The sequence below is a fragment of the Anas platyrhynchos genome, chromosome 31, assembly GCF_047663525.1.
Source record: "Anas platyrhynchos isolate ZD024472 breed Pekin duck chromosome 31, IASCAAS_PekinDuck_T2T, whole genome shotgun sequence".
In the NCBI taxonomy this organism is placed as follows: domain Eukaryota; kingdom Metazoa; phylum Chordata; class Aves; order Anseriformes; family Anatidae; genus Anas; species Anas platyrhynchos.
The window spans coordinates 1,484,450-1,511,123 of NC_092617.1; the positions used below are offsets into that span (position 1 = coordinate 1,484,450).

Genomic DNA, 26,674 nt, shown 5'->3' on the forward strand with positions numbered 1-26,674 from the left:
CAGTGAAGTAGTAATTTATTTGCGATTGCCATGGCGGGCGCCCCACAAGCAGGAGAGAGCGCCTCTACTAGTTCCAAAACACAGTTTATATACCTTTTGATGGCAGGACCCTCCCCTGTTTCCCCACTGAGTGGGTAATCCAGGTTCACAATCTATCTGATGCTTCACAAACAATGCATGGCCTTCAGTTGCTGGCCTGTTAAATTTCAAATTTCTTTTGACATTTTTACTGTTTGAAGTGGTAATGTTTCTTCACTTACCTGACTTGACACCGTGATTTTCACCTAATTGTCCTAAGGAATCTGGTTGTCTGCATTTTACAAGGTCGCCTGCTAAACTTTCTTATCACTGTAAGCATATCTCAGTACCACATTCCCTCCTTCTAAACAATGTAACTCTGCAAAAACAACATTTCTATTCCCACAATTCCCCCCTTTTCTTTTTTTATAAACTGTTGATTTTTGCAAAACCTTTCTGTAAGGTGCAATTTGATAGACTTCTTCTTCTTTGCTTTCTTTGCTTTCCATCTCCTCATTATCTCCTTAGCTGAGTAAGGTGGTAGCTCCATGGTCATTTGTTTCAATAGTGCGGTTTCAGTTAACCACTGTACTAGTCCTCTTACACAGGGGATAATGCAGCAACCAATGGCTGTCAAAACTCCTACAACTACGATCAAGGATGTAAATATGCCTACTTTTTCTGCCAATTCACTGGCAAGGGTGGTAAGCCCTTGCAATGTTCTTGTTACCGAGCCATCTGGGACACTATTTTTGGGTATAAGAGTGCAACAATGGTTGCTCAGTATTACACACACAAACACACCTCCTTCCTCTGCGAGCATCATATCTAATGCTATCCTGTTTTCCCAAGCCATTTTGCTGATGGCATCTAGTTGTTCATCGATTCCTCTCATCGCATCCTTGGTATAATTGATGAATCTCTGCTGATTATAATAGAAATAATTAATCCAATCCACATTTTTATTGATTGTTACCCACCAGAACAGTGACTCAAACCCTGCAGCAATTTGATTTCTGGCTTTATGTTCATCTGGAACTCCTCTAGGTACCTCAATAGAATCTATATATACTCTATCATCAAATGATATTCCTAAGCCTCTTTTACTTCTGGGTATTTGTGATGTTTCTCTTTCAAATGCCAGGGTGAAGGGTATAGCTAATTGAACAAGTGCGCAAGTGCCTTCCCAATTAGATGGTAGGGTGGACCGTAAGATCTTCCCTCCACCGTACCACCAGAGATCTGCCCTGGGGATCTCTAGTCTTGAGCAGTTTCCCATCAAGTCCTTGGTAGCACAAGGCAAATTCTCCCAGATGCCAGGTAGCACTCACACCCTGCCGTGAGAGGCAAGCTGTATGGTTACCTATAGCTGTAGAGAATGCAGGGGGAACCGTGATACTGTTATCATGCAAGGAACAGCAAAGAGAGACTTACAGGCCTCATTTCCCCAGGCAGTCTTTTCTTGGTACAATGCAATCATATATCGCATCCCTTGGGAGTCTTTGGTCCACCCCCATGGGAAGGGCACTATCTGGGCAATCGGTCATCCTGAGGCACAAGCATAGCAGTAGCTACGGTTGAGACTCTGGACGGTATATTTGACCCATTCTATCCAGGCATTCACATCCCCATACCTTGTTTGAACTGACACATTTCAGAGGGCCTCCTGTTTTCTCTCCTGTTTTCTCCTTGAGTTTCTCCCTTTCTCTGATGGCAATAGAGGATTGTTTCCATACAGTATTCTCAATCTGGCTGTTGGGTCTCTCTCAGTTATTGGTTCTCTCTGCTCAATTGTCGTTAGGCATTTAAATCTCCACAAGCTAACACCTCACAAACATCGAACGTGACAGAATGTGGTACATAACCCTCTGTCACAGTCACCCATATTTTGATGGGGTATCCCGTTTTTGCTATTATCTGGTCGTGCCTTTTGCAAGTTGCCAATTGACCAAGGCCTTCTCTGAGGCCTAGAATCACTAAAATCAAAATTAGTAATCAATTTTTCCCTGTCATTATTTTTAAACCTTAGGTTTCCAAATAATTATTGATACAAAAAGTAAGATGTACACTACTACTATAACAACCCCCCCTTGGGAGCACTGCAATTCACTATAGGTCTGTTCTTTCTCTCAATCACAAGTCACAGTCGTTAGTTACCTGTGAAAATAAAAGGTTAGTTTACAATTGTAAGCTCTTATCTTGCTCAGAGTCCACTATGAGATTTTTCAATTTCAACTTCCAACAAGTCTTTTGTAGGAACAGCTTCCCAGGTACTAGCGTCAACGGATGCCTTCACTCGAGTATAGTGAGTCCAACCTTTTTCCACAGTTCTTAGGCTGTTTCAGTGGTTAGTAATTGTCCTTCCCATTCAGGCCGGAGCTGACTCTTTCCAGGTCCGAATCAGGACCCGGTTTCCTGGGTGATGGTGGTGAATGGGGAATTCCAAAGGTGGGGTTTGAGCCAACAACCCACAGGTCCTGAGAAATGACAAAGAAGAGGACAACCCCAGAATACAGTTCTTAAGAAAACTCTCTTGTTTTGAATTGTGGTATCTCATCCCTTCTGCCCAGATAGGGCAATCTGAACAGCATCTCATATGGTAAAATTCCTATATCATTTTTTTGGTGCTGTTTAAACCTGTAGGAGTAAGCATTTTACCCAAGGAAGTTGGGTTTCTAACACTAGTTTAGTTAATTGCTTCTTTAATGTCTGATTCATTCGTTCCACCTTCCCAGAAGAGGAGGGGTGCCAGGGGCTGTGAAAATCCCACTCAATCTCTAAGGCCTGCTTTAACCCTTGCAGTAAAGCTTTACGCCCATCCAGTCACGTGGTCAGTTAGGACAAACAAGTAACTCAGTAAAGTCTACCTGTATACTTTGGAAAGGTCAAACCCCTGGCTCCCGTCCTCTTCTAGATGGATTACAGAAGACCTTTTTATTTACCTTTTGACATATGGTACATCCTCTACATATGTGCTTCCCTAAAGTGTATATTCCTACACAGACATACTTTCTTATCACATATTGCTTGCACCTCCCAATGACTCTTCTGATGTAAAACAGTTAATATTTGCCTCATTATCACTTTATTCAGCATTTCTCTCCCATCAGGGAGTATCGATTTTCCTTCAGACTTCATGGCTCCTGATTCCTTAAAAAAAATCTTTCTTTTAAAACTTTTTAGTTCTTTCTTAATTTTCAACAATTCCCTGAATCCTCTCTGCATTTATTCTGTTTTCCTTCAGACATTAGATGCCTTAAATACCTGACTTCTCTTTCTCCATATTGTAATTTATTTATTTTTTTAATACTCCCAAGCCCTGCTTTCCCAGAAAGTTGAATAGCTTGTTAGTAGCTTTCTTCACAACTCTTTTCTCCTGTCCTGACAATAGAAAACGATCCACATATTTGTTAACATTAATACCTCCTTGGGAGGTTGTAATTGCTCCAAAATCTTTTTTAGAACTTAACCAAATAGATAGGTGGCCCAGTAAACCCTTGGGGGTAAAATTGTCCACCTATATTGTTGCTTCCGCCCCCATTTCAGGGTCTTTCCAGTCAGAGGTGAATATAAATGTATGTTTGCTCTCAGGGCCTGAGAGCACTCCATTAATAACACTGTTATTCCAGTCTAACAATTTACTAGTTGAATGCCCAATTTAATCATCAAATCCCTTCTCAACAAGTTAGTCCCTGCCTTGGGTACATACAATAATTACCCAGTGATCATTTTATCCCCTGGTCTCAGCTTGGTATCCCCCAAAAGTGGCACTGTTATCCCAGCCCCTTCTGCCCCCATCACTTTTTAGGGTTTCATTAGTTAATTTAATCCCTGATACTTTACAAGTCAGTAATGACCTAGCTGTTCCCCAGTGTATTGGGTTTGATGGCAAGGTTCGGGGGCTGTGAGTGGGGGGCGTGGGAAACTGCAGTGGCAGCCCCCGTGAGAAAAACCCAGAAGCCTCCCCGTGGCAGGTAAGAGACAATTTCATCTGGCCCCAAAGGGGCCCACTGCCGCCCAGAGCCAAGCCATGAGCAATACAGTCCGTGCCTCTGTGAGAGCACATCCACGAAAACAAACAAACAAAGAAACAAACAAAAGCCTGCTGCTCAACAGCAGCTGGGAGAGCGAGAAACCCCCCCGCAGACACCAAAGTCTGTGCAGAAGGAGGGGGAGGAGGCGCTCCAGGCGCTGGAGCCGAAGCCCCCCTGCGGCTGCTGGAGAGGCCCCTGGTGGAGCAGGCTGTTCCCCCCTCCCCGATGCTTGGGAAACTGACCAAACACCACAGCAAATATGCAAATATACCAAAACTTCTAGACTGTTACTTAGATAATGCCTACATCACCTTTCCCTGCTCATTCAACTTCAAACAGCTCTGTTAAATACTACATGCCACACCTTTAACACCTTCAGCAACCCTTTTAACACTTCCTTTATCTTTCTCCAGCCTGTACTTTTCTAATACCAGCACCAAAGGCTCAGTCAGGGTCCAACTTAATTCCATACCTTTTCCCTCCAAGATAAACAACATATCAATATAGCATATTTCATCCCATTTTCCTTCTTTCCTCCTTCTTCCACTCCCGATATTCCTATTCGAAGTGGCCAGCCTGGCCACACTTAAAACATCTTATCAAAGCCTGTCCCTGCTAGGACTCAGGCCACAACACAGGCAGCCTTCTTTGCCTGCCATTCCTTCATCTCTCTTCCTCTCCTTTCCATCCTGGCCCTGACTCCCCCTGAAGATTTTCTTCCTCTTTCTCCAACCCTCTGCCTTACTACCTGCTGCACTGTCAATACCATTAGTTTCGCTCTTTTTTTTTTTTTTTTCCTTCTTACCTCCCCTCCGGACACACACCTCCAGGGCCTCCCGCAGGAGGGTCCCCCAGTGACTGTTCACTACATCCCCCCACCTTCTGAAGCATTTTCTGCGTATTCTGCCAGGCTTTAATCACACAATGAACTTTCAAGAGCCCTTGGGATACTGGGTCCTCAGGTCTCATCCCCAAGTACTTTCTCATTCTGACCCCAAGTCTCTCATATGATTTCTGTGTTGCACACTATTATTATTCCAGCCAGGATTGGCAAGTGGGTATTTCTGCCCTGCCGGTATTACCCCTGGTCCTGGAGGATGAGCTCTTTCCCATTCTTGTATAGCAGCTCTCCTCCTGATCATTCCCATTTCTTTCCCTGTAAACAACATACTTATAGACATAATTCCCTCCCCCAAGAGTATGAATCAGGTCGTAGGAACGGGTCTAATTGTTCAACTAGGCTGTTGGGGTCCTTGAATAAAGACTTCCTCTCCTTCTTAAAAGTTCTAACCTCTCTGCTGGTAAGGAGGAGGGGGTAGTTCACCTAAGAGGATATACAGTTATTGTTAGTACTGTTAGTATCAGGGAAGGCAAAATTCTCAATATCTCTTCTACCTTGTTCTAATTCTTGCCAGAGCCTAGAGTACGATCCTTCTTTAGGGACAGTGTTAATTACAGTCCCTGTCTCCCTTCCCGGAGTGACTGCTGCTGCCACCAGTTCAATATTAAGATTATAGGGAACATAACTTGGCTCCTTCTCTAAAAAAGGAATCTTCTTGTTTACACATAGATTTAAAGCCTGAATTTTCATCAGACCCGTATTTTGGCCAAAATACTGCTGTTTCCTTAATTGGTTCTTTTGTCCAGACTGATACACAATATTTAACCTTTTTTTTTAAATTATTTTTCTTTTACAATCCCTCTAATTTTGGGATTATGTTTCCAATTTCTTATAATTCTTCAGGAAGAACTATTAGTAGGCACTCCCCCAGGGATATCTCCCTGTCCCCTGGAACTCATATCTTCCCATCTTTCCTAACCCTCGCCCGTATGTGCTACAGAAATTTCCCTTCTGCAGTTTACCACACACCAACGTACTGAAAGATGGGGGTGTACCGCCAAGCACTTCCCCGTGCCAGCGTTACCGCACACCTGAGTTTACCAGATTCCCTGGTGTACTTCCAAGCACTTCCCCGTGCAAGGATTACCGTACACCAGATTCCCCTGGTGTAGTGCCAGCACTTCCCCGTGCAAGGGCTTACCATACACCAGATACCCGACCCCCAAGGCAATACTTAATATTTCTTACCTTGGTCTGTGCACAGAGTTACCGGATCGATTCTTAAAAACCCGGAGTGCCTACCTTCTTCCTTTCCCCACTACTTCACGGATCCTGCCTCTTTAACCAGTCTCGGGCCCTCTGTCAGCTTTCCGCAGAACCGCCACCGTCGATGCACAGGACCGCTGAAATCAGCGGGGCATGCCTTCCTGCTGCTGCGGCGGTGGGGCTCCCCAGTAGGTGACTGGATCCCGGACGAGCCCCCAAATTGTGAGAAACACTCCGTAGCCAATAACTTAGGCTCAGGCGAGGATCTCAGTGAAGTAGTAATTTATTCGCGATTGCAATGGTGGGCGCCCCACAAGCAGGAGAGAGCGCATCTACTAGTTCCAAAACACAGTTTATATACCTTTTGATGGCAGGAACCTCCCCTGTTTCCCCACTGAGTGGGTAATCCAGGTTCACAATCTATCTGATGCTTCACAAACAATGCATGGCCTTCAGTTGCCGGCCTGTTAAATTTCAAATTTCTTTTGACATTTTTACTGTTTGAAGTGGTAATGTTTCTTCACTTACCTGACTTGACACCGTGATTTTCACCTAATTGTCCTAAGGAATCTGGTTGTCTGCATTTCACTAGGTCGCCTGCTAAACTTTCTTATCACTGTAAGCATATCTCAGTACCACATTCCCTCCTTCTAAACAATGTAACTCTGCAAAAACAACATTTCTATTCCCACACCTAACTATGAGGCACTGTACAACATCACCCCTTCCTTCACCCTTCTGTGAGGGGAATGGCAAAATTTCACTCATATTATTGTCATTTATATTGCCAAATTTTATTTGAAGCCTGATAGTAAGTAGTTACGTGGGCTTTCCTCACCGAATTACCACTTAAAACCCACAATTGCCACCAAACTGCCCCAATTTTGCTGCTTTTTGGCCTCTTTCCGCTGTTGTGGGGGGTTGCTACAGGTTTTCACTACACTTCAAATCTGGATCAAGGGCAAAGAGGAGATAAATGAAAGTAAATATCTGTGCAAATATAAAGTCATAAATAGCGTCTGTAAATATTTATATATATAAAATCATCCTTTTCAGTTGTTGTGCTCTGGAGTTTAATTTTGCATCTAAACACATTGCATGTAGGGTCTTCTATGTTCCCTTACCGGCCGGAAGGTTTTTCACTTTATTTTTACACCAAGGAGACCTGATTTAACCTGAATGCTATTCTTGTACTTCCAAGGAACATATATTTAATTTAAAATATATTTAACTAACTCTTTTATCGCTTGTTCACCACAGCTGACCTCCAGCTCACCCCCCTTGTCCCCCCCCAGCAGGTCCCGCAGCACCTCATTGTAGATCTCCAGGAAACTGGCGCTGAAACTGTACTTTGGGGGGGTCAGGGGGGCGCAAAATCCCCCCAAAAAGGGGCCCCGAGTGCCTAAAGAACCACCAAAAGCCTCCAAACCCTATAAAGAACCCCAAAGAGCCCCCAAAAGAGCAGACCCAAAGTCCCCAAAGCTAAAGAAATTCCCCCAAAAACCCACCCTAACCCCCCCACCCCAAAAGCCCTACTCCCCCAAGAAAGCCCTACCCCCTCAAAAAAAGCCCTAAATTAGCCCCCAAAAGACCTACCCCCAAAAAAGCCCCAAAAAAGCCCCCATAAGCCCTAATCCCCCCAAAAGCACCCCAAGAAGCCCTAACCCCCCCAAATGCCTTAAATCCCCCAAAAGAAGCCCCCAAAAGCTCAAAACCCCCTCAAAAAAGCCCCTAAAAGACTTAATTCCCCCCAAAAAAATCTCCCCAAAGCCCTAAACTAGCCCCCCAAAAGCTGTAACCCCCCCCAAAAAAAGCACCCCAAGAAGTCCTAAACCCTCCCAAATGCCTTAAACCCCCAAAAGTCCCAAAATCCCCTCAAAAAAGCCCCTAAAAGACCTAATCCCCCCAAAAAAGCTCCCAAAAGCCATAACTCCCCAAAAAGTCTCCCCAAAAGTCCCCCCAAAAGCCCTAACCCCCCAAAAAAGCTCTAAATTAGCCACCAAAAAGCCCTAACACCCCCCAAAAAAAACCCAAAAGCCCCCCAAAACCCTAAGCCCCTCCCAAAAGCACTAACACACCCAAAGAAGCCCCCAAAAGCCCTAAACGCCCCCATAAAAGTCCCCAAAAGCCCTAATCGCCCCCAAAAGCACCCCAAGAAGCCCTAAACCTCCCCCAAACACCATAAATCCCCCAAAAGAAGGCCCCAAAAGCTCAAAACTCCCTCCAAAAGGCCCCTAAAAGACCTAATTCCCCCCAAAAATCTCCCCAAAGCCCTAAATTAGCCCCCCAAAAGCTGTAACCCCTCCCAAAAAAGCACCCCAAGAAGTCCTAACCCCCCCCAAATGCCTTAAACCCCCCAAAGTCCCAAAAGGCTCAAAACCCCCTCAAAAAAGCCCCTAAAAGACCTAATGCCCCCAAAAAAGCCCCCAAAAGCCGTAATCCCCCAAAAAAGCCCTAAACACCCAAAAAAAAGCCTCCCCAAAAGCTCACCAAAAAGCCCTAACCCCCCAAAAAAGCTCCCCAAAACCCTAAAGTAGCCACCAGAAAGCCCTAACACCCCAAAAAAAGCCCCCCAAAAGCCCTAAGCCCCCCAAAAGCGCTAACACACCCAAAGAAGCCCCCAAAAGCCCTAAGCACCGCCCAAAGAAGCCCCCAAAACCCCTAACTTCCCCCAAAAAAGCCCCAAAAGCCCCCCAAAAGCCCCCAAACCCCCCAAAACTCGGTGCCTCGGCCCCCACCTGCCACCCTTTGTGCTCCAGCTGGCGGGCGCCCCCGAAGAGGTGCCGCACGGCGCGGGGGATCACCCCCCAACTTGTGGGGTCGGCGCCCCCCGGCCCCTCCATGGTGTAGGTTTTGCCGCTGCCCGTCTGCCCGTAGGCGAAGATGCAGACGGGGTACCCGTCCAGGGCCGACTGGGGGGGGTCGGGGGGGGTTTATAGGGCAAATGGGGGGAAAAAGGGGTCTTTTGGGGGAAAATAAGGGTCATTGGGGGGAGTTCAGGGGCAAATGGGGGCGTTTGGGGTGGAAACTAGGGGGAAATGGGGCTCTTATGGGGGGGAAATGGAGGCGAAATGGGGGGAGTTCAGGGGCAAATGGGGGCGTTTGGGGTGGAAACTGGGAGGAATGGGGGCACTTGTGGGGGAAATGGGCGGGAAATAGGGGTCTTTTGGGGGAAAACAGGGGGCAAATGGGGGCACTTGTGGGGGAAATGGGCAGGAAATAGGGGTCTTTTGGGGGAAAACAGGGGGCAAATGAGGGCATTTGGGGTGGAAATAGGGGGAATGGGGGCACTTGTGGGGAAAATGGGGGGGAAATAGGGGTCTTTGGGGGGAGTTCAGGGGCAAATGGGGGCGTTTGGGGTGGAAACTGGGAGGAATGGGGGCACTTGTGGGGGAAATGGGCGGGAAATAGGGGTCTTTTGGGGGAAAATAGGGGGCAAATGGGGGCACTTGTGGGGGAAATGGGCAGGAAATAGGGGTCTTTTGGGGGAAAACAGGGGGCAAATGGGGGCATTTGGGGTGGAAATAGGGGGAATGGGGGCACTTGTGGGGAAAATGGGGGGGAAATAGGGGTCTTTGGGGGGAGTTCAGGGGCAAATGGGGGCGTTTGGGGTGGAAACTGGGGGGAAATAGGGCTCTTTGGGGGGGGAAATAGGGTGGAAACTGGGGGGAATGGAGGCACTTGTGGGGGAAATAGGGGTCTTTGGGGGGAAATGGGGGCATTTGGGGTGGAAACTTGGGGGGAATGGGGGTACTTATGGGGGAAACGGGGAGAAACGGGGGAAATAGGGGTCTTTGGTGGGAAATGAGGGGCAAATGGGGGCATTTGGGGTGGAAATAGGGGGGAATGGGGGCACTTGTGGGGAAAATGGGCAAAATAGGGGTCTTTGGGGGGAGTTCAGGGGCAAATGGGGGTGTTTGGGGTGGAAACTAGGGGAATGGGGGCAGAAACACGCATTTATGGGGGAAATGGGAGCACTTAGGGTGGGAAGGGGGAGCTTTGAGGTCAGTTCGGGGAGAAATGGGGAGACTCTGGGGGGAGTTCAGGGGCAAACAGGGGGCTTTGGGGTGAAAACCGGGGGAAATAGGGGCACTTTGGGGTGGAAATTTGGGAGCCTTGGGGGGCAACAGGCAGAAACGGGGGCATTTATAGGGGAAATGGGTGGGCTTTGGGGTCAGTTCAGGGAGAAATGGGGGCCTTTGGGGGAGCGTGGGAAGGAAATGGGGGCACTTATAGGGGAAATAGGGGGCCTTTGGGGGTGGAAAAGGGGGAAATGGGATAGAAACAGGGGCCTTGGGGGGGAAATGGGGACTTTTTGGGGGAAACAGGGGCACTTTGGGAGCAGTTCAGGGGCAAATGGAGGCATTTTGGGGGGAAACGGGAGCCTTTGGGGTCACTTGTGTCAAACGGGGGCGCTTTGGGGGGAAATAGGACATTTATGGGGGAAATAGAGGAAGACGGGGGAGTTTGGGGGGGGGAATGGGCAGAAACTGGGACCTTGGTGGGGAAAGAGGGGGATTTATGGGGGAAATGGGGGCAGTTTGGGGGGAAATGGGGAAAAAGGGGCTTTGGGGGACAGTTTGGGGGGGGTTGGGGGGGTAAACGGGGGGATTTATGGGGGAAAAAAGGTAGAAATGGGGACCCTGGGGAGCACTTGGGGGGGTTTGGGTGGCGATGGAGGCGCTTTGGGGTGAAACACGGGGGAAACGGGCAATTTTGGGGAAAAGGGGGGGTCCTTTATGGGGGGGCACCTGCACGAGCAGCGCGATCTCCTCGAAGACGTCCTCCTGCGAGGCGCCGGGCGGGAAGACGCGGTCGAAGCTGAAGTCGTAGCGCACCTCGCCCCGCCGCCCCGTATGGGACTGGGGGGGGAAATTAGGGTCGGGGGGGGAAATAGGGTCGGGGGGGACGTGTCAGGATTTGGGGGGGTCACCACGAGCCCTATTCCCAGCCTGATGTGCAATACAGGGAGATATCGGGCTTATAGGGCCTCCTGCCCCCGTTATAGGGCCGCCCGCTTGTAGGGCCGTGGAGGATTTGGGAGCGGGAGCAGCAGGGGGTGCCCCCCCCAGCCCTGATTTGGGGTCGGGGCACCCCAAATTGGCGCTCACCCCCTCGGTCCTGCAGAGCACCAGCGTCTTGTTGTCCTCGGGGGGGAAGTGGAGGTGCTCCAGCCCCTTCTGCGCCTCCTGCTCGGCCGCCAGCAGCGGGCGCACGCGGCTGAAGACACGGATGTTCCCCTGGGGAGGGGGGAAAAAAAAAGGGAAAAAAAGGTATTTTGTAGAATATCGAGGACTTGAAGAGGACTGGCCCTAAAACGGAGCCTTGGGGGATCCCAATGGTGACCTGACGTGGCCCCAGTTGCCACAGCCCTGAGCCCTGCCCGACTGCCACTTGTCAGACAGATTATTTTTCTGTATTTTTCTGTATTTAAGTATGGATATATAAGAAAAACTTTCAGAGTTAAATATTTATATTCTTATATACTCTTACAATTTTGAACAAAAAAACAGAAACGAACCATGACCATTCTGTTGTTTATAGATTTGGGGCAAAACCTAAAAGAAACTATGTATTTTTTTAATTTTGAGCAAGAAAAACTAAGCATTTAATATATTTTTTTTTAATTTCAGGGAAAATTAAGTGTTTTTTTTTTAACTGAGCAAAAAAATGATTTGTTTTTGTATTTTTAAAAATTTGGGGCAAAAACATATGTATTTGTTAAACTCTGAGCAAAAAAGCTCAAAAAATGAAATGAGTTATTCTATTTTAAATTTTGAGAAATAAAAGAAGTGTTCTTTTGACTTTTTAAAATTTCAGTAAAAATCAAAAAAAGAAAGATGATTTTTTATTTGAGCAAACTAAAAAAAGGTTTTGTTTTTCAATTTCGAGAAAAAAGAATAAATGATATTTTTTAACTTTGAGGAAAAAAGAGGAATGTTATTTTAAAAAAAGTTTGAGCAAAAAAAACCTTTTTTTTAAATTTTGACATAAACAAAAAATGAACGATTATTATTATTTATTATCAATTATTATCATTATTATTTTCATGTTGGGGCAAAAAATCCCCCGAAACGAATCCTGGTTTTTAAATTATTATTGATATTTTCAGTGTCAGCCCCCCTGGTGCACCTTGAGCTCCTGCAGCTGGTTGTGCAGGCGGCGCCGCTCCATCTCCAGCGCGTGCAAATGCTCCTCCTGCGCCCCCGCCAGCGCCCGCAGCTCCGACACCTCCGCCTCGCGCCGCGACAGCGCCCCCGACACCTCCCGCAGCTCCGCCTGGGGGGGAAAGGCCCGACCCCGTTGGCCAAGAGGCGCCCAACGCCGTCGGCCAAGACAGGAGCGCCAAGAATTGGATGTAAAAATTCAAAACTTTAGGGAAAAAACGCACAGAACTTGGGTACCCCGTCCGCGAAGAGCTTGTAGAAAAAGCACCAAGAATTTGGGGAAATAACCTATAAAACCTTTGGGAAGAGCCCCCCAAAAAACATGGGGAAAAACCATCCAGAATACAGGGGGAGGGGAAACCCACCAAGATTTGGTTGGGAAACACACAGAATTGGTGGAAACTCCCCCAAAGTTTGCGGGAAAAGCCAAGCAGAATTCGGGGAAGAGCCCCCAAAATCTGGAGGAAATGCCCCAATATCAGGAAGGGTTGGGGGGGAAGACCCCAATAATCAGGGGAGCCTAAGATAATAATTTAGGGGGGTACGGGGAATAATTTGGGAGAAGACAACAACTGGGGAAAAATCCGGCAAAACACCCCGAAATCGGGTAAAAAGCCCCCCGAAGCATCTCCAGCTGCGCTCCTCGCAGCCCATTTTGGGGCAGAATCCCGCGTTTTGCTGGTTTTGCCCTGTGGGGGGGGGGGGGGGGAAATCAGCCTCGTACCCACCTGGGCGGCCCCCAGCTGCTCCTCCCGGTCCCGCGCCGCCTCCCGGAGCTCCTCCAGCTGCCGGTGCCGCTCCTGGAGCTCAGCCGCCAGCCGCTGCCGCTCGGCCGCCTGCGCCTCCGCCTCCCGCTGCCACCGGGACCGCTCCTCCTGGGACTGCTGCAGCTCCGTGCGCAGAGAGCTGGGAGGCACCAGGGGGGTGCCGTTACCGGAGGGGGGGGTCTCCAGTACCGGACAGGGGTCCCCGGGTACCGGAGGGGGAAGGGGAGGGGGCTTCCGTACCCAGAGGGGGGTTCCCGGTACCGGAGGGGGAAGGAAGAGGGTCACTGGTTACCGGAGGGGGGTCTCTGGGTACCAGAGGGGTCAGGGGAGGGGTCCCCGGTTACCGGGAGGGTGCAAACCGGTAGCGGGAGGGGGGGGTGTTACCGGGGCTCTCACCTCACTTGTCCCTCCAGCTCCTCCTCCCGGGCCCGGCTGTGCTGCAGCTGCTCCCGGAGCTGCCGGTTGTCATCCTCCAGGCCCCTTATCTTCTCCCGCAGCTCCGCCAGCTGCCCCCTCGGGTCCCCCGCCGCCCGCCGCCGCAGCCCCGGTACCGGAGGCGGCGCTGCCGATCCCGAAGCCGCCCCCGGGGCCTTTTTCCCGGCCTGGGGGGGGCACGGGGGGGTCACCGCGACCGAACGGTGGAACCGGGACCCCCCCGGTACAACCGGGACCCCCCCGGTGCCGCCCTACCTGGGCCTGGTGCCGTCGGGACGCTGATAGCCCGCAACGGGGCGCGGCTGCTGGGAGCCCAGCCCGCTCGGGGCCCGGAGCGGCGCCGTTTCTACGGGAGAACGGGAGGGTGAGACCGGAACCGGCACCGGGAACGGGAGCGGGGCCCAACCTGTTCGGGAGCCTCCGGCTCAGGCTCAGGCGCGGCCGCCGCGCGCTTGGCGTGGGCCTTGCGCCCCGATGACCCGGAGGTCGGCCGGAAGTGACGCAGCCGCCGCCGTGGCCGGTACCGGGCGGGCGCCGCCGCCGCCGCCGGGCCCCGCCGCCATTGCGGCGCGCACACTCAAACCGCGCCCGCCCCGCGCTCCCATTGGGCGGCGCCTCCGCCAATCGCCGCGCACCGCCCCGGGGCGCCGGCCAATAGGGAGGCGCGCGGGGGGTCACGTGGCCGCGCAGCCGCGGCCGAGCCCGCCGGGAGGAGGGGGGAGGCAACAAAAAATGGGAGCCCCCCCAAAATGGGAGCCGCCCCCCTTTAAAATGGACCCCCCCAAAAAATCGGAGCCCTTCCAAAAAGTGCGGCGACCACCCCCCAAAAAAATTGGACCCCCCCCAAAAAAATTGGACCCCCCCAAAGAAATTGGACCCCCCACAGAAAGAAATCGGACCCCCCCAAAGAAGTTGCCCCCCCCCCAAAAAAATTGGACCCCCCCAATAAAAAATTGGACATCCCCCCAAAAGTATCTTACCTCTCCCCCAAAAAATTGGACCTCCCCCAAAGAAATTGGACACCCCCAAAAAGAAATTGGACCCCCCCCAAAGAAGTTAGACCCCCCCCCCAAAAAAATTGGACCCCCCCTAAAAAATTGGACCCCCCAAATAAAATTTGGACCCCCCCCCAATTGGTAGTGCTTCCCCCAAACTGCGTGACCCCCCCTCCCCAAACTCTATCCCCCCCCTCCCGGTTTAGGACTCGCCCCCCTTACCCTACCCCAAATGCCCCCCCCCCCACCTGGAAGCCCCCCAATCTGCCCACCCCAATACCCTACCTGCCCCCCCCCCCATTCCAGGACCCCCCAAAACGCCCCCCCCATACCAAAATCGAGCGTAAACACGACAATTAAGTGTTAGTGGTATAATAACAGCACGGGGCCTGTCCCCAGCCCCGGCAGCACGGTGGGCAGGGGGGGAGCGCTGCCCCCCCGGGTGCAGCCCGGGGCTGGGGGCTGCGAGAAGGGGCCAGGGCTGCTTTGAGCCATCGCGGGGGGAAACAAAATGTCAGCAAGAAACAGTCTTAAAAATTAAATGCAAACTTAAAATTTAACTTAAAACTTAAAACTTAAAATTAATGCAAACTGACGGGTGGTCCTCGACAGTCTTTTTGGCACCCAACGCTGGGGCTTGAACCCACGACCCTGAGATTAAGAGTCTCATGCTCTACCGACGGAGCTAGCCAGCCAAATGCCTCAACATTTTTATTTTACCTGTACAAAGCCCAAAAAGACTGTTGTGGTTTAACCTGGACGGCAGCTAAACACCACGCAGCCGTTCGCTCACCCTCCCCCTCCCTCTCTGCGAAGGGGGAGAGAAATGGAAAGTGAAGCCCGTGAGTTGACATAAAGACAGTTTAATAAGACAGGAAAATAATAATTATAACAATAATTATAATAGCAATAATAACAAAAATAATAATAACAAAAATAATAACAACAATAACAATAACAATAACAATAATAATAATACAATGATGACAATAGTACTACCACGAATAGTATGTACAAACAAGTGATGCACAATGCAATTGCTCACCACTCGCTGACCGATGCCCAGCCTCACCCCGAGCAGTCTGGCCCCCTCCCCCAGCTAGCCACCCCTATCTATTGTTTAGCATGACCCCAGATGGGATGGAATACCCCTTTGGGCTACTTTGGGTCACCTGCCCTGGCTCTGTCCCTTCACAGCTCTTGCCCGTTGGCAGGACAGAGCAAGAAGCGGAGACGTCCTTGGCTTGGTGTAAGCACTGCTCTGCAACAATTCAGACATCGGGGGGTTATCAGCACTCTGCTCATGCTAAGCCAACACACAGCATTCCACCAGCTCCTAGGAAGAAAATTAATTCTGTTCTAACTGAAACCAGGACAACCCCATATCCCATAAACCCCCCAAAATCATCCCCGTATCCCAGATCTGCCCTTTATCCCCACTAAATCCCCCAACTCACACCCCCATATCCCAAACCCACCCCCTAATCCCCCCAAATCACGCCCCATATCCCAAACCTGCCTTATAACCCCCCCCAAACCCCCATAAATCACACCCCCTATATTCCAAACCAATCTCATAACCCCAAAATCACCCTCCATCATATCCCAAATCTGTCCCCCGTATCCCAAACCTGCCCTATAACCCCCAACCCCCCCCACCCCCCCATCCCAAATCCACCCCATAACCCCCAAAAACCTGCCCCATAAACCTCCAAACCTGCCCCCCGTATGCCATAGCCCCCCCAAATCACCCCCAGTATCCCAAATCTGCCCTTTATCCCCATTAAAATCCCCAACTCACGTCCCATGTATTTGGGATACCCTGTATCCCAAACTCACCATATAACCCCCAAAACCTGCACCCCATATCCCATAACCCTACCAAATCACCCCCTGTGCCCCAAATTTGCCCTATAATGCCCCAAACCAACCCCCCACATCCCAAACTCACCCCAAACCTGCCCACCTGTGCCCCCTGAACCCATCCCCACGTTCCCCCCCCCGAGCACCCCCAACACATCCTACATCTCCCCCAACCTCTGCCCGCAGATTTCCCACGCCACCCCAAATCACCACATCCCAAAGATCCCCAAATCCACCCCAAACTCCCCCCATACCATAATATTCACCCCCCCCAAATTCTTCCCCCAAAACCACCCCAAACCCTCCTCCCCAACCTCAACCCTCCTCCCCAAGCCCTCCCCATTCCCTCCCTCCAAAACCATCCCCGAAAACCCCCCCAAAACCCTTCCCCATCCCCACCCTGATCCAAACCCTCCCCCAACCCCCCCAAAACCCCATTATTTCCCCCAAACCTTGCTGGCAAAGCGCAGGGAGCTGAGCGACTCGGCCAAGTTCTCCTCCAGCGGCGAGATGTTGACGAACATGAGCCTGGGTGGGGGCGATCCACGGCATAGCGGGGTGTCTGAGCGGGGTGCACCCTACACCCTTGACCCTAAAACCACCCCGTCACCCTAAAAAAAAAAAACCCCGCTCACATTTTGGCGTTGCCCCTCAGCGAGTTTTGCAGCAGGTAGGTCAGCTTGCTGTTGTGGTATGGCACGTGCGGCTCCTACGGGGACAAATCCCGTTATAGAATGGGGAGGAAAGCGACAACATTTTGGGGTCGTGGCCCCAAAATCGCTCTTTTTTCCCCCCAAAATCAGCACCTTGTTGGAGATGGCCATGATGAGCAGCCCCAGCGTGGCCAGGCTGCTGTTGATGGCTTGGGTCTCGCGCAGCCGCTGCCCGCTGGCTTGGCATTTATCCTGACGTGGCGGATCTCCAGCTCGCCCCCCCTGTCCCCCCCCAGCAGGTCCCACAGCGCCTCGTTGTAGATCTCCAGAAAGCTGGCGCTGAAACTGTACTTTGGGGGGGTCAGGGGGGCGCAAAATCCCCCCAAAAAGGGGCCCCGAGTGCCTAAAGAACCACCAAAAGCCTTCAAACCCTATAAAGAACCCCAAAGAGCCCCCAAAAGAGCAGACCCAAAGTCCCCAAAGCTAAAGAAATTCCCCCCAAAACCCACCCTAAACCCCCCCAAAAGCCCTACTTCCCCTCAAAAAGCCCCCCAAAGCCATAACACCCCAAAAAAGCCCCCCAAAAAGCCCCCCAAATCCCTAACACCCTCCAAAAAGCCCCAAAAAAGCCTCCAGAAAGCCCTAACCCCCCCCAAAAGCCCCCCAAAAGCCCTAACCCCCCCCAAAATAAAAACAAGAAGCCCTAAACCCCCCAAACACCTTAAACCCCCAAACGTCCCAGAAGGCTCAAAACCCCCTCAAAAAAACCCCTAAAAGACCAAATACCCCTAAAAAAAGCTCCCCAAAGCCCTAAATTAGCCCCCAAAAGCCCTAATCCCCCCAAAAAAAAGCCCCCCAAAAGACCCCAAAGCCCTAACCCCCCAAAAAAAGCCCCCAAAATATCTAAATTAGCCTCCAGAAAGCCCTAATCCCCCTAAAAGCCCCCCAAAAGCCCTAACCCCCACTGAAAATTACCCCAAGAAGACCTAAACATCCCCCAAACACCTTAAACCCCCAAAAGGCTCAAAACCCCATCCAAAAATGCCCCTAAAACACCTAATCCCCCCATAAAAAAGCTCTCAAAAGCCGTAATCCCCCAAAAAAGCCCTAACCCCCCCCAAAAAGCCTCCCCCAAAACCCCCCAAAAAGCCCTAACCGCCCACAAAAAAGTCCCCCAGAAGCCCTAAGGCACCCCCAAAAGCGCTAACATACCCAAAGAAGCCTCCAAAAGCCCTAAACGCCCCCCAAAGAAGCCCTAAAAGCTCTAAACGCCCCCCAAAGAAGCTCCTGAAAGTCCTAACTCCCCCCCCAAAAGCCCCAAAAGCCCCCCAAAAGCCCTAAACCCCCCCAAAAAAGCCCCCAACCCCCCCCAAAACTCGGTGCCTCACCTGCCACCCTTTGTGCTCCAGCTGGCGGGCGCCCCCGAAGAGGTGCCGCACGGCGCGGGGGATCACCCCCCAACTTGTGGGGTCGGCGCCCCCCGGCCCCTCCATGGTGTAGGTTTTGCCGCTGCCCGTCTGCCCGTAGGCGAAGATGCAGACGGGGTACCCGTCCAGGGCCGACTGGGGGAGGGACGGGGGGGTTTATAGGGCAAATGGGGGGAAAAAGGGGTCTTTTGGGGGAAAATAGGGGTCTTTGGGGGGAGTTCAGAGGTAAACAGGGGTGAAATAGGGGTCTTTGGGGGGAAATGGTGGGGAAATAGGGGTCTGTGGGGGGAGTTCAGGGGCAAATGGGGGCATTTAGGGTGGAAACTGGGGGGAACTGGGGCAAAATAGGAATCTTTGGGGGGAAATGGGGGGGAAATAGGGGTCTTTGGAGGGAGTTCAGGGGCAAATGGGGTCTTGTGGGGGGGGGGAAACTGGGGGGAAATAGGGATCTTTGGGAGGGAAATAGGGTGGAAACTGGGGGAAATGGGGGCACTTATGGGGTAAACGGGGGCAAAATAGGGATCTTTGCGGGGAAATGGGGGCATTTGGGGTGGAAACTTGGGGGGAATGGGGGCACTTATGGGGGAAACGGGGAGAAACAGGGGGGAAATAGGGGTCTTTGGGGTGATAGGGGGGGGGCAAACGTGGGCATTTGGGGTGAACGAGGGCATTGCTACTCTACCTGGATCCCTACAAGTCCATGGGTCTGGATGGGATTCATCCCCGGGTGCTGAAAGAGCTGGCGCACGTCATCGCGGAACCTCTCTCAATTATTTTTCAACGATCCTGGGAATCTGGAGAGGTCCCGGTAGACTGGAAGCTGGCAAATGTTGTGCCGATTTTCAAGAAGGGTCAGAAAGAAGACCCTAGCAATTACAGGCCTGTCAGTCTCACGTCAGTGCCTGGTAAAATCATGGAGAAGATGGTTCTCGAATTTACTGAGGCGCACCTGGGGGACAAAGCAGTCATTGGTCCCAGCCAGCATGGGTTTGTGAAGGGTAGGTCCTGCCTAACTAACCTGATTTCCTTTTATGATAAGATCACCCGTATGGTGGACCAAGGGAAACCAGCTGATGTGATTTTTTTGGACTTCAGCAAGGCTTTTGACACGGTTTCCCATAGGATCCTACTGGACAAAATGTCCAGCATACAGCTAAATAAAAACATCATACGATGGGTGAGCAATTGGCTAACGGGCAGGGCCCAAAGGGTTATGGTGAATGGGGCTGCGTCAGGCTGGCGGGCGGTCACCAGTGGGGTCCCTCAAGGCTCCATTTTAGGACCGGTACTTTTCAATATTTTTATAAACGATCTGGATGTAGGAATAGAAGGCATTTTGAGCAAGTATGCTGATGACACCAAACTTGGAGGAGTTGTGGACTTGAATGAGGGTGGAAAGGCCTTGCAGAGGGATCTGGATAGGTTGGAGAGCTGGGCGATCGCCAACTGCATGAAGTTCAATAAGAGCAAGTGCCGGGTCCTGCACCTGGGACGGGGAAACCCTGGCTGCACGTACAGACTGGACGATGAGACGCTGGAGAGCAGCCTAGAAGAGAGGGATCTGGGGGTCGTGGTAGACAGCAAGTTGAATATGAGCCGGCAGTGTGCCCTGGCAGCCAGGAGGGCCAACCGTGTCCTGGGGTGCATCAAGCACGGCATCGCTAGCAGGTCGAGGGAGGTGATTGTCCCGCTCTACTCTGCGCTGGTGCGGCCTCACCTCGAGTACTGTGTGCAGTTCTGGGCACCACAGTATAAAAAGGACATGAAACTGTTGGAGAGTGTCCAGAGGAGGGCTACGAAGATGGTGAAAGGCCTGGAGGGGAAGACGTACGAGGAACGGCTGAGGGCACTGGGCCTGTTCAGCCTGGAGAAGAGGAGGCTGAGGGGAGACCTCATCGCAGTCTACAACTTCCTCGTAAGGGGGTGTCGAGAGGCAGGAGACCTTTTCTCCATTAACACCAGCGACAGGACCCGCGGGAACGGGGTTAAGCTGAGGCAGGGGAAATTTAGGCTTGACATCAGGAGGGTGTTCTTCACAGAGAGGGTGGTTGCACACTGGAACAGGCTCCCCAGGGAAGTGGTCACTGCACCGAGCCTGTCTGAATTTAAGAAGAGATTGGACTGTGAACTTAGTCACATGGTCTGAACTTTTGGGTAGACCTGTGCGGTGTCAAGAGTTGGACTTGATGATCCTTAAGGGTCCCTTCCAACTCTGGATATTCTATGATTCTATGATTCTATGATTTGGGGGGGGTAATGGGGCACTTTGGGTGCCTTTGGGGTGGAAACTGGGCCAAACAGGGGCACTTTTGAGGAGAATGGAAAGAAACAGGAGCATTTCTGGGGGAAATGGGGGAAATAGGGGTTTTGGGGGCAAAATAGGGGTCTTTGGCTGAGGTCAACTGCATGAAGTTCAACAAGGCCAAGTGCCGGGTCCTGCACCTGGGGCGCAATAACCCCAAGCAGAGCTACAGGCTGGGAGATGAGTGGTTGGAGAGCTGCCAGGCAGAGAAGGACCTGGGAGTGATGGTGGACAGTCGGCTGAATATGAGCCAGCAGTGTGCTCAGGTGGCCAAGAAGGCCAACGGCATCCTGGCTTGTATCAGAAACACTGTGACCAGCAGGGCTAGGGAGGTGATCGTCCCCCTGGGCTCGGCTCTGGTGAGGCCGCACCTCGAGTACTGTGTTCAGTTTTGGGCCCCTCGCTACAAGAAGGACATCGAGGTGCTTGAGCGGGTCCAGTGAAGGGCGATGAAGCTGGTGAGGGGCCTGGAGAACAAGTCCTACGAGGAGTGGCTGAGGGAGCTGGGCTTGTTCAGCCTGGAGAAGAGGAGGCTCAGGGGCGACCTTATCACTCTCTACAGATACCTCAAAGGAGGCTGTAGCGAGGTGGCGGATGGCCTGTTCTCCCACGTGCCTGGTGACAGGACGAGGGGGAATGGGCTAAAGTTGCGCCAGGGGAGTTTTAGGTTAGATGTTAGGAAGAACTTCTTTACTGAAAGGGTTGTTAGACACTAGAACAGGCTGCCCAGGGAGGTGGTGGAGTCACCATCCCTGGAAGTCTTTAAAAGACGTTTAGATGTAGAGCTTAGGGATATGGTTTAGTGGGGACTGTTAGCGTTAGGTCAGAGGTTGGACTCGATGATCTTGAGGTCTCTTCCAACCTAGAAATTCTGTAATTCTGTGATTCTGTGATTTGGGGTGGAACCTGGGAGGAAATAGGGCTCCTTGGGGGTGGGAAATAGGGTGGAAACTGGGGGGAATGGGGGCACTTGTGGGGAAAATGGGAGGGAAATAGGGGTCTTTGGGGGGAAATGAGGGGGAAATGGGGGCATTTGGGGTGGAAACTGGGGCATTTATGGGGGAAACGGGGGGAAATAGGGGGTCTTTGGGGGGAGTTCAGGGGCAAATGGGGGCATTTGGGGTGAACGAGGGTATTTGCGGGGAGAATGGGGGCAAACAGGGGCACTTATGGGGGGAATGGGCAGATACAGGGGCATTTCTGGGGGAAATGGGGGGGCTTTGGGGTCAGTTCAGGGGCATCTGGGGGGAAACTGGCAGAAAGAAGCAGTTATGGGGGAAATGGGAGCACTTAGGGGGGGAAGAGGGGGCATTGAGGTCAGTTGAGGGAGAAATGGGGGGACTTTGGGGGGAGTTCAGGGGCAAACAGGGGGCTTTGGGGTGGAAACCGGGGGAAATAGGGGCACTTTGGGGTGGAAACTGGGGGGCCTTTGGGGTCACTTGGGTCAAACGGGGGCGCTTTGTGGGGAAATGGGACATGTCTGGGGGAAATAAAGGAAGACAGGGGGGTCTGAGGGGGGGGAAATGGGTGGTAACTGGGACCTTGGTGGAGAAAGAGGGGGATTTATGGGGGAAACGGGGGCAATTTGGGGGGAAATGGGGAAAAAGGGCCCTTGGGGGACAGTTTGGGGAGGGTTGGGGGGGTAAACGGGGGTTCTATGGGGGAAAAAAGGTAGAAATGGGGACCCTGGGGAGCACTTGGGGGGGTTTGGTTGGTGATGGAGGCACTTTGGGGTGAAACACGGGGGAAACGGGCAATTTTAGGGAAAAGGGGGTTCCTTTATGGGGGGGCACCTGCACGAGCAGCGCGATCTCCTCGAAGACGTCCTCCTGCGAGGCGCCGGGCGGGAAGACGCGGTCGAAGCTGAAGTCGTAGCGCCCCTCGCCCCGCCGCCCCGTATGGGACTGGGGTGGGAAATTAGGGTCGGGGGGGGAAATAGGGTCAGGGGGGGACGTGTCAGGATTTGAGGGGGTCACCACGAGCCCTATTCCCAGCCCAATGTGCAATAAGGGGAGATATCGGGCTTATAGGGCTGCCTGCCCCAGTTATAGGGACGCCCGCCGCCGTTATAGGGCCGCCCGCTTATAGGGCCGTGGAGGATTTGGGAGCGGGAGCAGCAGGGGATGCCCCCCCCCAGCCCTGATTTGGGGTCGGGGCACCCCAAATTTGCGCTCACCCCCTCGGTCCTGCAGAGCACCAGCGTCTTGTTGTCCTCCGGGGGGAAGTGGAGGTGCTCCAGCCCCTTCTGCGCCTCCTGCTCGGCCGCCAGCAGCGGGCGCACACAGCAGAAGACGCGGATGTTCCCCTGGGGAGGGGGAAAAAAAAAGGGAAAAAAAGGTATTTTGTAGAATATCGAAGACTTGAAGAGGACTGGCCCTAAAACGGAGCTTTGGGGGATCCCAATGGTGACCTGACGTGGCCCCAATTGCCACAGCCCTGAGCCCTGCCCGACTGCCACTTGTCAGACAGATTCTGTATTTTTCTGTAAAGTATGGATATATAAGAAAAACTTGCAGAGTTAAATATTTATATTCTTATATACTCTTAAAATTTTGAACAAAAAACCAGAAACGAACCATGACCATTCTGTTGTTTATAGATTTGGGGCAAAACCTAAAAGAAACTATGTATTTTTTTAATTTTGAGCAAGAAAAACTAAGCATTTTATATATTTTTTTTTAATTTGAGGGAAAATCAAGTGTTTTTTTTTTTTTTTTAACTGAGCAAAAAAATGATTTGTTTTTGTATTTTTAAAAATTTGGGGCAAAAACATATGTATTTGTTAAACTCTGAGCAAAAAAGCTCAAAAAATGAAATGAGTTATTCGATTTTAAATTTTGAGAAATAAAAGAAGTGTTCTTTTGACTTTTTAAAATTTCAGTAAAAATCAAAAAAAGAGAGATGATTTTTTATTTCAATTTTGAGCAAACTAAAAAAAGGTTTTGTTTTTCAATTTTGAGAAAAAAGAATAAATGATATTTTTTAACTTTGAGGAAAAAACAGGAATGTTATTTTAAGAAAAGTTTGAGCAAAAAAAAAAAACATTTTTTTTTTAATTTTGACAAAAACAAAACATGAAATACTAATGTTATTATTATTACTATTATTTATTATTTTTATTATTTTTTACATCTTGGGGTGAAAAATCCCCCGAAGTGAATCCTGGTTTTTAAATTATTATTGATATTTTCAGTGTCAGCCCCCCCGGTGCACCTTGAGCTCCTGCAGCTGGTTGTGCAGGCGGCGCCGCTCCATCTCCAGCGCGTGCAAATGCTCCTCCTGCGCCCCCGCCAGCGCCCGCAGCTCCGCCTGGGGGGGAAAGGCCCGACCCCGTTGGCCAAGAGGCGCCCAACGCCGTCGGCCAAGACGGGGGCGCCCAGAATTGGATGTAAAAATTCAAAACTTTAGGGAAAAAACGCACAGAACTTGGGTACCCCGTCCGCGAAGAGCTTGTAGAAAAAGCACCAAGAATTTGGGGAAATAACCTATAAAACCTTTGGGAAGAGCCCCCCAAAAAACATGGGGAAAAACCATCCAGAATACAGGGGGAGGGGAAACCCACCAAGATTTGGTTGGGAAACACACAGAATTGGTGGAAACTCCCCCAAAGTTTGCGGGAAAAGCCAAGCAGAATTCGGGGAAGAGCCCCCAAAATCTGGAGGAAATGCCCCAATATCAGGAAGGGTTGGGGGGGAAGACCCCAATAATCAGGGGAGCCTAAGATAATAATTTAGGGGGGTACGGGGAATAATTTGGGAGAAGACAACAACTGGGGAAAAATCCGGCAAAACACCCCGAAATCGGGTAAAAAGCCCCCCGAAGCATCTCCAGCTGCGCTCCTCGCAGCCCATTTTGGGGCAGAATCCCGCGTTTTGCTGGTTTTGCCCTGTGGGGGGGGGGGGGGGAAATCAGCCTCGTACCCACCTGGGCGGCCCCCAGCTGCTCCTCCCGGTCCCGCGCCGCCTCCCGGAGCTCCTCCAGCTGCCGGTGCCGCTCCTGGAGCTCAGCCGCCAGCCGCTGCCGCTCGGCCGCCTGCGCCTCCGCCTCCCGCTGCCACCGGGACCGCTCCTCCTGGGACTGCTGCAGCTCCGTGCGCAGAGAGCTGGGAGGCACCAGGGGGGTGCCGTTACCGGAGGGGGGGGTCTCCAGTACCGGACAGGGGTCCCCGGGTACCGGAGGGGGAAGGGGAGGGGTCTTCCGTACCCAGAGGGGGGTTCCCGGTACCGGAGGGGGAAGGAAGAGGGTCACTGGTTACCGGAGGGGGGTCTCTGGGTACCAGAGGGGTCAGGGGAGGGGTCCCCGGTTACCGGGAGGGTGCAAACCGGTAGCGGGGGGGGGGGGTGTTACCGGGGCTCTCACCTCACTTGTCCCTCCAGCTCCTCCTCCCGGGCCCGGCTGTGCTGCAGCTGCTCCCGGAGCTGCCGGTTGTCATCCTCCAGGCCCCTTATCTTCTCCCGCAGCTCCGCCAGCTGCCCCCTCGGGTCCCCCGCCGCCCGCCGCCGCACCCCCGGTACCGGAGGCGGCGCTGCCGATCCCGAAGCCGCCCCCGGGGCCTTTTTCCCGGCCTGGGGGGCTGCGGCGACGGTCATGGCCTTGCGGAGAAGCCCTGGGGGGGGGCACGGGGGGGTCACCGCGACCGAACGGTGGAACCGGGACCCCCCCGGTACAACCGGGACCCCCCCGGTGCCGCCCTACCTGGGCCTGGTGCCGTCGGGACGCTGATAGCCCGCAACGGGGCGCGGCTGCTGGGAGCCCAGCCCGCTCGGGGCCCGGAGCGGCGCCGTTTCTACGGGAGAACGGGAGGGTGAGACCGGAACCGGCACCGGGAACGGGAGCGGGGCCCAACCTGTTCGGGAGCCTCCGGCTCAGGCGCGGCCGCCGCGCGCTTGGCGTGGGCCTTGCGCACCGGTAACCGGGAGGCGGCCGGAAGTGACGCAGCCGCCGCCGTGGCCGGTACCGGGCGGGCGCCGCCGCCGCCGCCGGGCCTCGCCGCCATTGCGGCGCTCACACTCAAACCGCGCCCGCCCCGCGCTCCCATTGGGCGCCGCCTCCGCCAATCGCCGCGCGCCGCCCCGGGGCGCCGGCCAATAGGGAGGCGCGCGGGGGGTCACGTGGCCGCGCCCGCCGGGTAACGGCCGGCAGGGAGGGAGGGGGGAGGCGGGGCTTTAGAAGTAGAGGGCGGGGCTTCGGCGGTGGGGGCGGGGTTTGGGGGCGGGGTTTAGGGTATGGGGTCGGCTCCACGGCGGCAGTGGCGGCGGGAGGGGGGGCGTGCGGGAGCAGGGACGGGTCCCGGTTGGGGGGAGGGGCGGCCCGTTGCCGCCGTCCCTCCGCGCCCCCCCCTTGGGCACCCCCCCCCCGCCGCCGCCGCTGCTGTATCACGGTCCTGCGCTGCGGCCGCCGGCCCGGCCGCCTCCAGTAAGGACCCCCCCGGGCCCCACCCCCCTAAAAAAAAAAAAATCCCAACCAGGTCCCGTGCCCCCCCCCCTGAGATCCGGGCTCGGGACCCCCCCCCCCGATCATAGGCACTGAGTCAGCGCTGCCCCCCCACACACACCGCCCCCCCCCCCCAAAAATGGGAGCCCCCCCCTAAAATGGGAGCACCCCCCCTTTAAAATGGACCCCCCCAAAGAAAAATCAGAGCCCTTCCAAAAAGTGCGGCGCCCCCCCAAAAAAATTGGACCCCCCCCAAAAAGAAATTGGACCCCCCCCCATAAAAAATTGGACACCCCCCCAAAAGAATCTGACCTCTCCCACAAAAAATTGGACCCCCCCCCAATCGGTAGTGCCCCCCCCCCTCCAAACTCTGTCTCCCCCGCCCCCGGTTTAGGACTCGCCCCCCTTACCCTACCCCAAATGCCCCCCCCCCCAGCTGGGACCCCCCCCAATCTGCCCCCCCCGAATACCCT

General features: G+C 52.8%; 2 protein-coding genes across 12 annotated transcripts in view; both read right to left on the reverse strand.

Moving 5' to 3' along the window:
* LOC113841075 (carboxy-terminal kinesin 2-like) overlaps window positions 1–25,820 on the reverse strand; it is a 130,532-nt gene extending 104,712 nt beyond the window's left edge. Inside the window, exons 1-12 of one of the 11 annotated variants that reach the window (XR_011805365.1) lie at window positions 25,615–25,813; window positions 25,464–25,554; window positions 25,128–25,374; window positions 24,693–24,870; window positions 23,982–24,077; window positions 22,945–23,073; window positions 22,562–22,672; window positions 18,428–18,601; window positions 17,193–17,389; window positions 17,022–17,095; window positions 16,839–16,914; window positions 15,371–15,856 (exon numbers count right to left, since the gene is read on the reverse strand). Coding sequence is in view for 7 of the 11 variants with exons in the window: in XM_072029817.1 (XP_071885918.1) it covers window positions 15,830–15,859; window positions 16,839–16,914; window positions 17,022–17,095; window positions 17,193–17,384; window positions 18,428–18,601; window positions 22,562–22,672; window positions 22,945–23,073; window positions 23,982–24,077; window positions 24,693–24,870; window positions 25,128–25,374; window positions 25,464–25,554; window positions 25,615–25,806 (1,590 nt within the window). In the remaining 4 variants the exon portion in view is untranslated. Of the gene's footprint in view, window positions 1–149; window positions 2,496–4,939; window positions 7,110–7,207; window positions 7,509–8,897; window positions 9,122–15,370; window positions 15,860–16,838; window positions 16,915–17,021; window positions 17,096–17,192; window positions 17,390–18,427; window positions 18,602–22,561; window positions 22,673–22,944; window positions 23,074–23,981; window positions 24,078–24,692; window positions 24,871–25,127; window positions 25,375–25,463; window positions 25,555–25,614 lie in introns of those variants that run through there. The other 10 variants (XR_011805364.1, XM_072029818.1, XM_072029817.1 and 7 more) reach the window with 10 other exon arrangements.
* On the reverse strand, window positions 12,162–14,824 carry LOC119716685 (uncharacterized). Its single transcript, XM_072029632.1, has 5 exons — window positions 14,809–14,824; window positions 13,784–14,292; window positions 13,490–13,695; window positions 13,055–13,232; window positions 12,162–12,438 (listed from the first exon to the last, which is right to left on the reverse strand). Exons 1-5 carry the CDS (start codon window positions 14,822–14,824, stop codon window positions 12,274–12,276), a joined length of 1,074 nt encoding a protein of 357 aa, XP_071885733.1. The 3' UTR covers window positions 12,162–12,273.
* Window positions 25,821–26,674: the final 854 nt, after the last annotated feature.